Source organism: Tinamus guttatus, unplaced genomic scaffold (assembly GCF_059628265.1).
Source record: "Tinamus guttatus ecotype Peru unplaced genomic scaffold, ASM5962826v1 Tinamus_guttatus_pri_ptg000472l, whole genome shotgun sequence".
NCBI lineage: Eukaryota > Metazoa > Chordata > Aves > Tinamiformes > Tinamidae > Tinamus > Tinamus guttatus.
This window is the reverse complement of record NW_028289006.1, coordinates 1463404-1475531: the sequence shown is the minus strand read 5'-3', so window position 1 is coordinate 1475531 and position 12128 is coordinate 1463404. Positions and strand designations below refer to the sequence as shown.

At 44.9% G+C, this 12128-nt stretch overlaps 1 protein-coding gene across 1 annotated transcript; it reads right to left on the bottom strand.

The window, feature by feature from the left end:
• Positions 1 to 6244: 6244 nt before the first annotated feature.
• On the bottom strand, positions 6245 to 9338 carry LOC104566637 (cytoglobin-1). The gene is made up of 3 exons (XM_010213449.2): positions 9244 to 9338; positions 7308 to 7539; positions 6245 to 6373 (listed from the first exon to the last, which is right to left on the bottom strand). Exons 1-3 carry the CDS (start codon positions 9336 to 9338, stop codon positions 6245 to 6247), a joined length of 456 nt encoding a protein of 151 aa, XP_010211751.1.
• Between the last annotated feature and the right edge of the window lie 2790 nt (positions 9339 to 12128).

Genomic DNA, 12128 nt, shown 5'->3' with positions numbered 1-12128 from the left:
GCAATTAAAAAAAAATCCCTCATGGTTTGCCTCCCCCAGCTCTCACTAGTTTTCTCCCCTGTGTTGCTGGGTAAGTGTAGTCCCAAACTGCTGGCTGTGCTTGGCGTGGCGCTGCGCAGAACACAGCGGGCAAGGAGGAGCTGTGGGAATACACGAGCTGGGAGGCAGCATTAACTAGCAACAGAGCAGAGGTGGCACCTGGCAACATCCAAAAGGGCCTATTGGAAACTGCTCCGAGTGTACGGCCCTTTCCTAGGCTGAAATCACAGAATAGTTGAGGTTGGAAGAGACCTCTAGAGATCATCTAGTGCAATCCCTCTGCTCCGGCAGGGACACCCAGAGCACGTGGCACAGGGTGGCATCCAGATGGGTTTGAAGATCTCTAGAGCAGGAGACTCCATAACCTGTCTGGGCAGCCTGTTCCAGGGCTCTGTCACCCTCACAGTAAAGTTGTTCTTTCTCATACGGAGATTAAACCTCCTATGTTTCAACTTACACCCGTTATCCCTTGTCCTGTCACCGACCACCACGGAGAAGAGCCTGGCCCCATCCTCCCTACAATCACTCCTCAGGTACTTGAACATGTTGATCAAATCTCCTCTCAGCCTTTTCTTTTACAGACTAAACAGGCCCAGCTCCCTTAGTCTTTCCTCATACGATAGATACTCGAGTCCCTTAATCATCTTTGTCGCTCTATGTTGGATCCTCTCTAGAAGCTCCATGTTCCTCTGGTACTGGGGAGCCCAGAACTGCACCCAGTACTCCAGGCATGGCCTCACCAGAGCTGAGTAGAGGGGCAGGATCCCCTCCCTCCACCTGCTGACAACGCTCCTCCTGATGCAGCCAGGATCCCATTGGCCTTCTTGGCCGTGAGGGTACATTGCTGACTCATGGTTAACTTGCTGTCAACTAGGACTCCCAAATCCCTCTCTGCGGAGCTGCTTTCCAGCAGGTCAACCCCTAATCTGTACTGGTGCCTGGGGTTATTTCTCCCCAGGTGCAGGACCCTGCACTTGTCCTTGTTGAACCTCATGAGGTTCCTCTCTGCCCAACTCTCCATCCTGCCTAGGTCTTTCTGAATAGCAGCACAGCCTTCCCGTTAATGCTGACTGCAGTAAAATACTGATGGTGAACTACAGTTAGGAGCATCAGGGTAAAAAAATGTCCCAGTTGCTGGCTAAAAGAGACTGCAAATAAGGCAAATTTTAAGGCAATCCCAGCCTAAAAAGCTCACTGTGGTCTTTGCACATCCATCAATAGAAGGTAAAAGTTGTGTTGAGAACTTAATGTGTGGCTGCTATAACTTCAAATTCCTGCCTTCTTCACAAACTCAAAAGGGGCCTGCAACAGAGCAGTGCAAGTAATGCACTAGGGCCACTTTGGTGGATTGTGGGACACTCATCTTGGTCACCCAGTTGTTGGCTCTGATGTTTCACAATCCTCATCTTCCTCATGCTGAAATTCCATGCCTGCTTGTACTCCAGGACAAAGCTTGGCCCGAATCCCTCATTTGCCAGGGAGGGGATTTGCAGATGGGCCCATGCCCATGGGACATGTCAGTGCAGCAATGGGGGTGAATCTGCTCTGCTTTGTGTGAGCAATGACCCTCTGCTGGTAGCACCAGCAGAGGGGCTTCAGCTGCAGCTGTGAGGTGAGTTGTGGGTGGGGTGAAGCACCTTGTAGCAGCCACCAAGACACGCCATGACTATGCTCTGTCTCGGGAAAGCTGCTTCTGGGTACATCAGGAGCAGAAGCCTGAGCTCTCCAGGGGTCATACAGAAAACTTACAGTGCAAGGGAGCTGCTGATCCTGCTGTCCCTGAGCAGGCAAAAGGCTCGTTGGAGGGCGCTGCATGGTGCGTGGGTGGCCTATACCAGGGTGCGGGTGGGAAATCGCTGCCGTGCAATTTGGGCTGCCTCGGTACTGGCCATGTAGTCTGACCGGTGTAACCACACACTCATGCCTGTTTCACCGGATAGACCAGAACTGCTGTGGTGTGGCACATGCAGTTTGCCGAACCTCAGTAGTGTTTTAAATGTTCGTTAGCTGAGTACTGGATTTTTAAAAAGGCAAAGGAAAGAAGAAGCATCTTGCATCCCCTTCTCCTAAAGCAGGATGTTGTAGTGAAATAAAAAATCAGATACTTTGGGATGCTGAGAGTCATTCAGAAGGTTAAACTAAATTTGTGGGTTTTTTTGTTTGTTTTGCAGCATGATTCATATACATGATTTTGAGATTCCTGGACAAAATAAAAGGGGCATGTGTGATGGGCTGATACTCAAGTTTAATGGAGGTTTTAAGGTTTTTGCAGGGACCACTGCATGCTAATGCTGACTCGAATAGTGATTATAGCTAAGTATGATTTTTCTTCCCTATAGGCAGCAGTGCTTTCTGTTGGCATGTTATATCGTTACATTCAACATGTTTAAACAGGAAGGCTTCTTAGCTGTTTAACAGGGCTCCCTTAGTGCACTCTCTTTGAGCAGAAGCCACCTCTGTAACCCTTAGGATGGGCTAAAAATGTTTCTTTTCTCTGTTCCTTCCTGACCATATTCTCATATCCTGCTGGCAGCTAAGAATTGGACAGAGCTGCTGCAAGAAGCCCTCCTCTCGATACATCACACCTGCACCCACAAGTCTACAGCAAAGCAACTCAAGACGTTATCACCAATAACACGATCAACCTTACAACAGGAAGAGTGGATGCAAGAGAGGGTGTTTTCTGGGCTCTGCCAGAAGGATTTTTTGGCACCTTCCCTCTTCACATCACTAAACCTCTGAGCCTCTCTATTACGTGGTTAATGAAGGGAGCGTTCCAGGCAGGGGCAGGAAAGCTGCTTGGCTCAGACCCTTTAGGAAGAAAATTATTAAGCTGAAATGCCTTGATGGCTGCGTTAGCTAATTCTTAAAAATGTTTACTGTCATTTCAAATGGCGTTGGTATGTTCTTAGCTCTTCTCTCAAAGTGATCTTGTGATATTGTCACACACCATCGGACTCTTGAATTTTTATCTCCACATTGGTTTGCTGGATGACAGAAAGTCGGGACAATACATGAATATTGTATAGTGGTGGGGGGAAGGAAAGATTAAAATCAATACTGGAAAAAATCCTTACTACAGCTGAACAATAGAAATTGCATGTAATTTTTGTGTGTGCTGTGTGGTCTGGCAGCCAAGTGAAAATGGAAGCATGATGGGCCTGGACTGCTCTGATAGCTCTGACTGTGTCCCCGTGCTGCTGGCAAGGTATCTGGTAATACAGGGCTGCACATGGAGATGCCTTGCAAGTGAACCTCCCTCCAGGTGTGTTTCTGCTCTATCAATACAGAGCCTGATTTATATATTTTTTTTTTATTTCTTTATCTCTTTTTTTTTCCTCCTTACTACAGCTGTACCAGGCAAACCCAACAAGGGGAATAAACTTCCTCTTTTATTTCCCTCAGTATATCTCCGTATTTTCCCTGGCTCTCCATTATGCTGTCTTTACAGAAGTGAATTGGATACAAACAAAACTCTATGGCATTTAATGGAAGTAACTTGTCACAGGCACTTGTTTTTGCCACAACTTTGTCTCACCCAAACCTTCCTGATGTTCCACAGATTGGACCCAAAGAGTTCATACACACTCGTTCCACAGAAAATCTCTTCCTGCCAACTTTAGGTATGTTGTTTTCCATAGGTCTCTTTTCATGTGTTTTAAGGTGCGTATGTAACATGTAAAACCATGTATTTACTGGTTCACCTAAGTAAAGAGTGTGTTTGATTTGCCTTTTAAGTATGTGAATGTTACAGAGATACAAATATATATTATTTTCCCCATTTTGCAGAGGGACATTGACATCAAAGGAAAGTCAGCCAGAGTTGTGTAATGTAGCTGGTAGAAAAAGAGAATTAAACCCAGATATCCTCAAACCCAAGATACCCTCTCATTTTCTTTTGTGAATGCTTCCTGCCATCCTGTGAAACCTAGTTATAGACTTTTAAAAAGTCCATGAATTCCTAACACACTCACATCAGAAATCTAAATTTTCATATGTAGTCTCCTTGTAAATGGAATTAAAAATAATTCACCCTCTATCTTTCTTCCTGAGTTTGAGGAGTTCTACACTCTTCGCTTTAGCTACATCTTTTCCCCTCCATTACAGCATCAGTGAACACAAGAGCCTAAAAGAGCATCAGCCGGTGTTTCCAAGCTCCTCAGCTTGGGCTGTCAATGCCTGTTGGCCTGTGACGAGCCAGCTCTGCATATATCCGTGGTCACAGGAAATAGCACTACAAATGTGTGTCTGAGCAAATAAAGTGAAATCTGTTTTAAACATTTCAACGTATTAGCTTTACATGTGCAGCTTGTGGTGGATTTGAGACTATAAATAGTTTTGTCTTGTTCATTCCTCGTAATATTTGAAAATGCAGAGCAATATACTTCTCAGTAACACTTCCCTTACACCTACGCAATGTTTTATGTGTGATCTTGCCTTCTAGAGAGTTAGATAAAAATTGTTTCTGTGTGTTTTTGTTTTGGTTTTGGTTTGGTTTGGTTTTTTACCTTCTACCTTTTCAAGTGCATATTCTGCTCCGACCAAGGAAGGCACTGAATCTTCCCAACCTCCAGGTAACTTGCTTTCTTTCAAAATGCAATCTAAAAATTTAGTTTGTGCCTTCTTTTCCTGATTTGCTTTCAAAATCTACTTATTTTGTGCTTTGATTTGCAACATGAGCATTGTTGTATTTAGGAAAGACCTTGGAAACAGCAAGATCCTGAACTCTGAGCAACCTTTTTCATTCATTGCTTTCTCTTACTGCCTTTGCGTCATAATTTTACTCCAGGCATGTGAAAGCTCAAGTCTGCCTGGTTCCTCTAGCAGGGGTGAGTACTGACTCACTAAGTAGCCCACCCCATCCTCTTCCTTCAAAAATGTAGATTCTGGGCTTTGGGATTTCAGCATCCTTTGCCAAACAAATTGGTGAGGAAACTTCTCTGCCAGAGAACTCTTTAGAGGTGTGTGTGCTTTTGTTTAAACAGTATTTTTCTTCTTGGATAAGTGAAAATCCTCCCTTCCCACTGTCCTAGGAGGTTTTAATGCAGGTTTGATCCATGCCTGGATGGTAGCTTGAGCTGATTTAGGTCAACCCCACATTACCGCTAGTAACTCTGTATTACAACCGCTTGCATTTCTGCAAGGCAAGTGTCTTTTGAGTGCCTGTTCTGTGTTACAAAGGAGAAGATGCATCTGCTTTCTTTGTGTTTATTGTGTTACACTTAAGCAAAAGGGCATATGGTTATTTGCAGTTAATTAGCTGATGATTTCACCACCTCTAATGAATACAAGAAAAAGCAATTAAATAGTTTTGAACTCAGTTACTGCTATGGTGCGTTTCAGACCTTGTGAAAGGCTAGGAAGAGGGAAGTTCTGTAGAAGTCTTCCAGGGAGTTGAGCCTGCAACACTGTGCCCACAGGAGGAGAAAGAGCTCTGAGTTGGATGAATTTTAAGTAGTGTGGGAGGAGCCCAGGAGCATGTTCCCATTGCCCTCTCCCAAGCAAATTTCTGCAATGGGCACTATGAAACTACGTGCTGCAGATGTTCATCCCATGCCAGCGGAGACTGAGTGGTGACCGCGGGCCCTGAACGCCTCTCATACAACATTGCCACTCCCAGAGCTCTCTGAGACACCCTCATCTGAGACTGGAGAACTCTGCCAGGTTGCTCCAGATGGGACTTTCCCTGTGACCTTCTCAGAAGTTATTCTTTTCTATACTTAGAAAGCCCCTTCTACCCCACCACCACACACACAACGCTTTTAGTTCTTTAGTTCAAACAGGCTCTTTAGTCTTTCGAAACGTGATCTCTTCAAAGTCCCTGACATAGGAGATGCTTCTAAATAGTCTCCTGCTTCTAATAAGAATTGCTGGTTCCTCTCTGGAATGGTACGAGGAGAAAGTCACTCGGGATTAGCAAATTTAAAATTGACTCTATGGTCTTCAAGGACTTTTGCCAGAAGAACCCACCTGAGCACTCAAAGCATATCAGGATTAACTGCTTGGTTTTGATGTCTATGTATGGGGTTTTCATTTAATTGTAGAAACTCAGTTTGCTAAGGCAATTACTGACATTAATATCTATATTATATGTCTCTTTTTGTTGTTTTGTTTTTGACATTTTCTTTCTTCCAACTGTGGCTAGAGGACCAAAAGCGGCAAATCAGGCTTGGTGAGAAACATAAGAAGCGCAGAGGTGGCCTCCTCACCAGCCAGCTTCTTTGTAGATGTTGTTCAGGTGAGTGCAGATCTCATTGGTCACCTTCTCAAAGGACGCTTTGCAGTCTCCCCCAAATTTCTCCTCCATCAGTTGCAAGATGATGTCACAGATAATCTAAATGGGGAGAAGAGAAGAAACAAAAACTCTGAATTGTCTTTTACGTTAGATGTGTAAGAAAGTTGCATTTTTTAGTTTGGTTCCACATTTTTGAGGAAGGCAGAGGGGTACAAAGACAATTTAGCAGTATATGGCAGACAGAACTAGAAATAAGCCCCATTCTCATACCTTTGTAAAGTGGCATTTGCTACTGGTTGCGTTTTTGCATTTTGTAAAAGGCAGATGCAGGATACAAGTGCTGTCTGCTACTGTGACTTTGGGTGGGCTCGGGCAAGCAATCCAGTGCTGTATTTCTGCGTTTGTTCGGTGCTGGCAATGCTGCTGTTTGTCAGTGGCTGTTTCAGTTGTCCAGCAAAAGCTCAGTTCCTCTTACTAGAGGGAGATTGCCATCCTAGATTGAAGCTGGTGTAAGCTTTTTCTTTATATGTTGTTATCAGTTGACAAACAAATGCAAATCCTCTTGCTCTCAGAGTGAGAAAGCCACTACTGCACAGAGGCAGCCTTCAGCTCTGATCTGAGCAGGCCGGCCCGCACTGCATGTGCTGCAGAGCTTTGCCCTCAGCTGCCCTCAGGAGAAGGTCATGCCAATGAGGAAGCCGGATGAGGAGCGACAGATTCAGCTTCTGAAAATAAATGTGTATAGTACTAAGATATATACATGTATGTGTGTGTATATGCATGCATGTACTGTACTATATATCACAGATCTTAGCTCTCATAAGAAGCCAGAAGAGGGTTTTGTCATAACAAGCCCTTTGCATATGTCAGATCTCTCATTTCTACTATCTTCCAACAGCTACTCTTTTTTTTCCTGCTCTCTTCCCTCTCTCAAATATCAAAATACCTGTTTTCTCCCAGTTCTTCCCCTCCAAGGGAAGACGTCATCCCTTCACAACAATGACATCTCGGGGGAAGGTGGCTGCTGGCTCACCTTAAAGTTTTTGGGGTCAATCTTCAGCTGGGTGGCATGTTTCTTGCCCAGAGGGTTCAGTATCCCCAGAAAAGCTTCCGTGTTGTCCAAGTGTTGCACCATGTCATTGATGGCAGTAAAAACCTTCTTGCCGTGCCCCTTGACCTGATCCGACTGTTTCATCTCTTCAGCAGAGTCCATGCCCGTGAAGTGTGTGAAGTAGGACTTGGTGTCTGGGTGCTCTGTAAACATCCTGTTGGGTTGGCGAAAGAAATCAGGGCAAGAAATGAGAGACAGCATGAGTTCACAGGCTGAGGCATGTGTCTTCATGTTCCAGGCCTTGCTTATGTGTGTATTGACCTTTTTCCTTCTCTTTATAACAAACTCCTTCTCATGTGTATGCTTTTTTTCTTCTTTGCCCATCCTATTCTCAACTATGTGTGACCCCAGTCTACTCCCTTGCTGCTCCCCTGGGCTGTTGCTCAGTGCATCTTAAACCTGCTGGCTCTGCCCCTGGTCTGTTATTCACTGATGTGCTGAGAGGCTCCTTCACTTTCACCAACTTTCTTGATTTTTATTCCCAGCTGAGTTTCACTTCATAAGGACTTGTAACTAAGACTCCACAGCATAAGGTCTGTGAGCACCTGAAACTGTTATCTGCCTGAGAAAGGCTGAATCTCATTTTTTTTCCCAGTGTTGCTAAAGTAAAAACTTTTTCAGGCTTGACTTAGTGCTACGTGGAGACAAAATCCCCGGGGAAATGGTCACAATGATGTTCTAGAGAGCAGATGATTCTGCCTTGCTCCCAGTGGACATTTTCAGAGAGAAACCCTGCTCCCAGCTTTGTTAGTTAACCCCTTCTCCCATCTTATTGCCTACGAAGGGTTATTGTGTGAGTACTAGGTACTGCAGTACTGCTCTTTTCATTTATAGAAAAGGTAACATGATTTTATGCCATTAGTAAAGCAATTTTTATAATCCATCAGAGTCATCTTGGTCTGGTTATTAAAAAAGCATGAGTTTCCTTAAATGGATGAACTAATTATCCACCTCAAAGACCAATAGCATATTCCAAATTTCATTGCTAGAGAAGAAGAGCTTAAGATCCAAAGGCCCATGCATTATTACAGTTTATAACACAGAAACAGAGCAGGCAGTGACTATTGCAATTGTAATGCTGCCAGTGGCCAAGAGGTGAGGTTTTGTTGGTATCCGCTATAGAAATTTTTGTCTTTTGCATCATTTTCGACTTTCATATCACTTCATAAGGAAAGGTAATTTTCCACAAATTAAAGCCTCACAGATGTAGGATGGGATCTTAGTCTGAAATGCAAGTTTGAGGGTTCTGAGTTGCTCTTATCACAGGCCTGGTTGATGCGTATGGACATGATGTAAATCCCAGCTGAGAGAGGAATATGTGCAAGGTGAATAGAGAAAAACTTGTGTCTTATGGAAGGAGAGAGAAAACAGTGTAAAAAAATAGAAGTTACAGCATAGAGAAAGGTGATCCGTAGACTGAAAATTTGATGGAGAAGCCAAAGGGAAATATCAAGGATATAAAAGTAAAAATTTTTTAAAAAAGAGCTGAGGCAAAAGAAAAGAGGGATATAGGACCTTGTTTTGTTCCTGTACTCTTTTATACGATAGCTTCTTGTCTGTATCTTGACTACATCCCTTTTTGGAGAGGCAAGGGAAGGGAATGTTGAGGAGATTATCCTAGTCTTGTCTTCCTTTCCCAACCACTTTCTCCCGTTCCTCCTACTGCTCTTCTCTGTAGGAGTCTATCTCGTCTTTGTTTCCTTCCTGAGGTGGGTTGACCACAGCAAAACGTAATGTTCCCAGAAAGGACTATATGAAGTGCATCAAGATGTGTTTCTAGGCAGCAGCTCCAGCTCTTCCTCCTTGACACTTCTTGTTGAAACCTCTCGGCTAGCAGTGGGATGGGATTTTTCCTTACCTGACCAGCACAGCTGTCCCGTTGTCTTCAGCATCAACGTATATCTTCTCCCAGGCCCCACGGGCGCTTTGCACTTCTGCTTCAGAAAATGACATGGTGGAGTAGATGGTGGCAATAAAGAGCCCAAAAGGAGGAAGAGTAGGGAGGTATTGGGAGAGTGGTTCTGCCCCAGTTCTGTGCTCCATGGATCTCTAAATACTGCCTTGGGGATTTAAGAGGTCTTGAATGGGCTCTTTGTTTCTGTTCTAGTCCCTTGCATTTCTGTGGGCTTTAGAGCTGCTTAATCACTTTTAATCAGGAAAGAAAGTAACCACATGAGGAAGGAGGAATAGCTGTCTTGGAGTCAGGTGCCAGAGCAAAAATATTGTTGTCCAAGGAGAGAAGGCGGGGAGAAATAAAGAGGGTTTTGAGTGAGGAAGAAAAGGGTTGACTCTCCTCCCCTCTTGCCCTTTCCCCTGACCCTTGTTTGCCTTCACTTGCCAGACTGCAGTCCTTGCCTGAGTGCTGATTCCCTGGCTTGCTCCTGAGAGCATTGCTCTGCTCTAGGCGCAAAGCTGCACTGCCATTGGATCCTCCCAGTGCTCCTTGATCCTTAAATCTAACGATCCCTTTTTCAGCTGTCAGTTCATTTCGTACATCACATACTGCTGTCCTTATAGCTCTCTGGGTTGCCTGAGGCCACGCATTTCTATGCATTTCTACTGCTGCAGGTGTTGGTAGCAGGTGGTTGGGACCCCTCACCAGTGCAGAATGATATTGCACTGTGGACAGAGGCTACAGCCCAGGCAAAGCATCCATGGGCAGCAGGCTGCCCCATCCTACTAGGGCAAGAGTTCTTGCTCTCAGGCCAAGCCCCAGCAGTGAAAGAACCACGTCGTTTAACACATCAGAAAAACTAGCACAGAGTATCGGGGCCTGGCGTGTATTCATTTCTGCGCTTTTGATACCCTAGTTCTCCTGGTTTGCAGCTATGATCTCTTTCCTCTTGCCAAAGAATGTGGTTGGTGCAGAGAAAGAGATAAAGGACAGGAAAGTAGCTAGCATGGAGCTGCAGCCGTGGAGAGTGACTTGTTATTTTCACGGTCACTTGGAATGGGAGGGAAGAAAAGCAAAGCTTAGATTATTCATGCGGCGCCTTAGTTTCAACTCTGGCAGGAATGTTCCGATTAAGTGCAGGGTGCAGATGCAAAATAATTGCTTGGGGGCTTGCTGAACTGTTACTGCCGGACGCCAGGCAGAGACAAAACCTCTTGTTGGGGATGGCTATAAGCAGAACAGGCACAAGGCAGACGCATCTACTGCCACCCAGTGAGCAAAGCCAGGCTGATACTGCAGGCAGAAGGAAGGGGGTTGTTCTGAGCACACACAAACCGATCAGTCTTAGCAGCGATGTGTCCCGGCACTGCTGTGCTGGATATACTTAAATGTTGAGAAAGTTAATGATGCTCGACACAAACGTGCATGCAACACCAAAGGCCCTTGCAGTGTATCTCTAGACTTGTGCTTTCCTAGATGCTCTCTCTCCTGATAGAGGTAAGAGCCATCTCACTGTGGTCTTTATAAATCCATAGCAACCCAGCCATGGAGCAGAAGTGGAAGTTCATTCCAGCTGCACCTTGGAACATCTACATTGGTCTTCCAAACTGTGAGGCAAAGGCATCTTGCTGCACTGTGCATCCTTGTTGGGGCACTGTGCATATTCTGTGTGAAATTAAGGGGAGGGTGCGGTTTGGGGGACCATGTAGAGTCATAATTTGTGTTTCTGCAGTGCAAGACCGCATGTTGCCTTAAATGACCTCGTAGAAACTACATATCCCCCCCTCCGCCTGAACCAAACAAAGAATAGTCTCATGCAAAGCTGCCCAAACTTCTGCTTTCTAATGCAAAAATCCTCAGAAAAATGTCCCAGATTTCAGGAAGGCTCTGGGAGGGCAGGATGGGAAAACTATGCTGTTGGGGCCACTGCACCTTTGAAGGCAAGCACAAAACAGGGGAATTCTGATCAGCTGAGCTCAGCACCTACCACAGACTCCCTCAGAGGCGGGAGCAAAGACAAAATTGCATGAACTGGTGGGTTTGGGCCATTAGGATCTATAATTCCCTGGTAGGAGTTGGATGGGGAAACTGCAATGGTTTGGGATGAGAGCAGAGTATGTGTTGCAGGCAGCCTGAAAGGGAGGGAGCTCCTGGAGAAGGACAGCAGCATTGAGTATTGTCCAGACCACAGAGACAGAGCTAATTCTCATTTCAAATGTGGAGTTGCGACTTTTCTTCTCTGTAGATGTTGTGTTCTTCTCTTAAATTGATGGACATCCTGACTTGCTGTGGGCACTTCTTGTGGGAGGAATGAGAGTAGTGATGAGCCCTGCTGTTCTGATGAGGGACAAATGCTGGTTGGGAAGAGCTTGTGATCATGGCTACATCTGGAAAGAACTGCAGTACCAACGGATGTTGCTCAAGAGCGCATCTTTCTCCTTAACTTTCTTTTTCTTTTCTTCTTCATCTGCATTGTTATCTGTTTCTTTCTCTTCACATCTGTATGCAGTGCTTCAGAAACAAACCTCAAATTCACTGGGGGACTTCTTAGCTCCTCTCCCTTACCTCTCCCTTGGGTCATTTCATTGCAAAGGTAATGAATTCACTTGTTATTTTGTCAGCTTTTCCTACAGAGAAAACAAGCAATGATTTCATCAAGCATGTTATTGTGCTCTCAGTGACGAGCCTTAATAGGCTTTCCTTGTATCCCTTCAGTGTTATTTTTACCACTGTGTAAAATTATTTTTTCTTTTCTCCATGCACAGTTTGCCAACTTCTTGTGAAATGAATACAATAATCCCTCATAAAACGTTGACCTCCCCAGTAGGGTTATGCATGTCTGTATCACA

Excerpts from the sequence above, each read along its gene's own strand:
- LOC104566637 (XM_010213449.2), bottom strand. The coding sequence starts at position 9,338 with ATGTCATTTTCTGAAGCAGAAGTGCAAAGCGCCCGTGGGGCCTGGGAG. Across the intron at positions 7,540-9,243 it reads GGGACAGCTGTGCTGGTCAG|GATGTTTACAGAGCACCCAG; the intron begins GTAAGGAAAAAT and ends CCAACCCAACAG. Across the intron at positions 6,374-7,307 it reads TTGACCCCAAAAACTTTAAG|ATTATCTGTGACATCATCTT; the intron begins GTGAGCCAGCAG and ends CTCCCCATTTAG.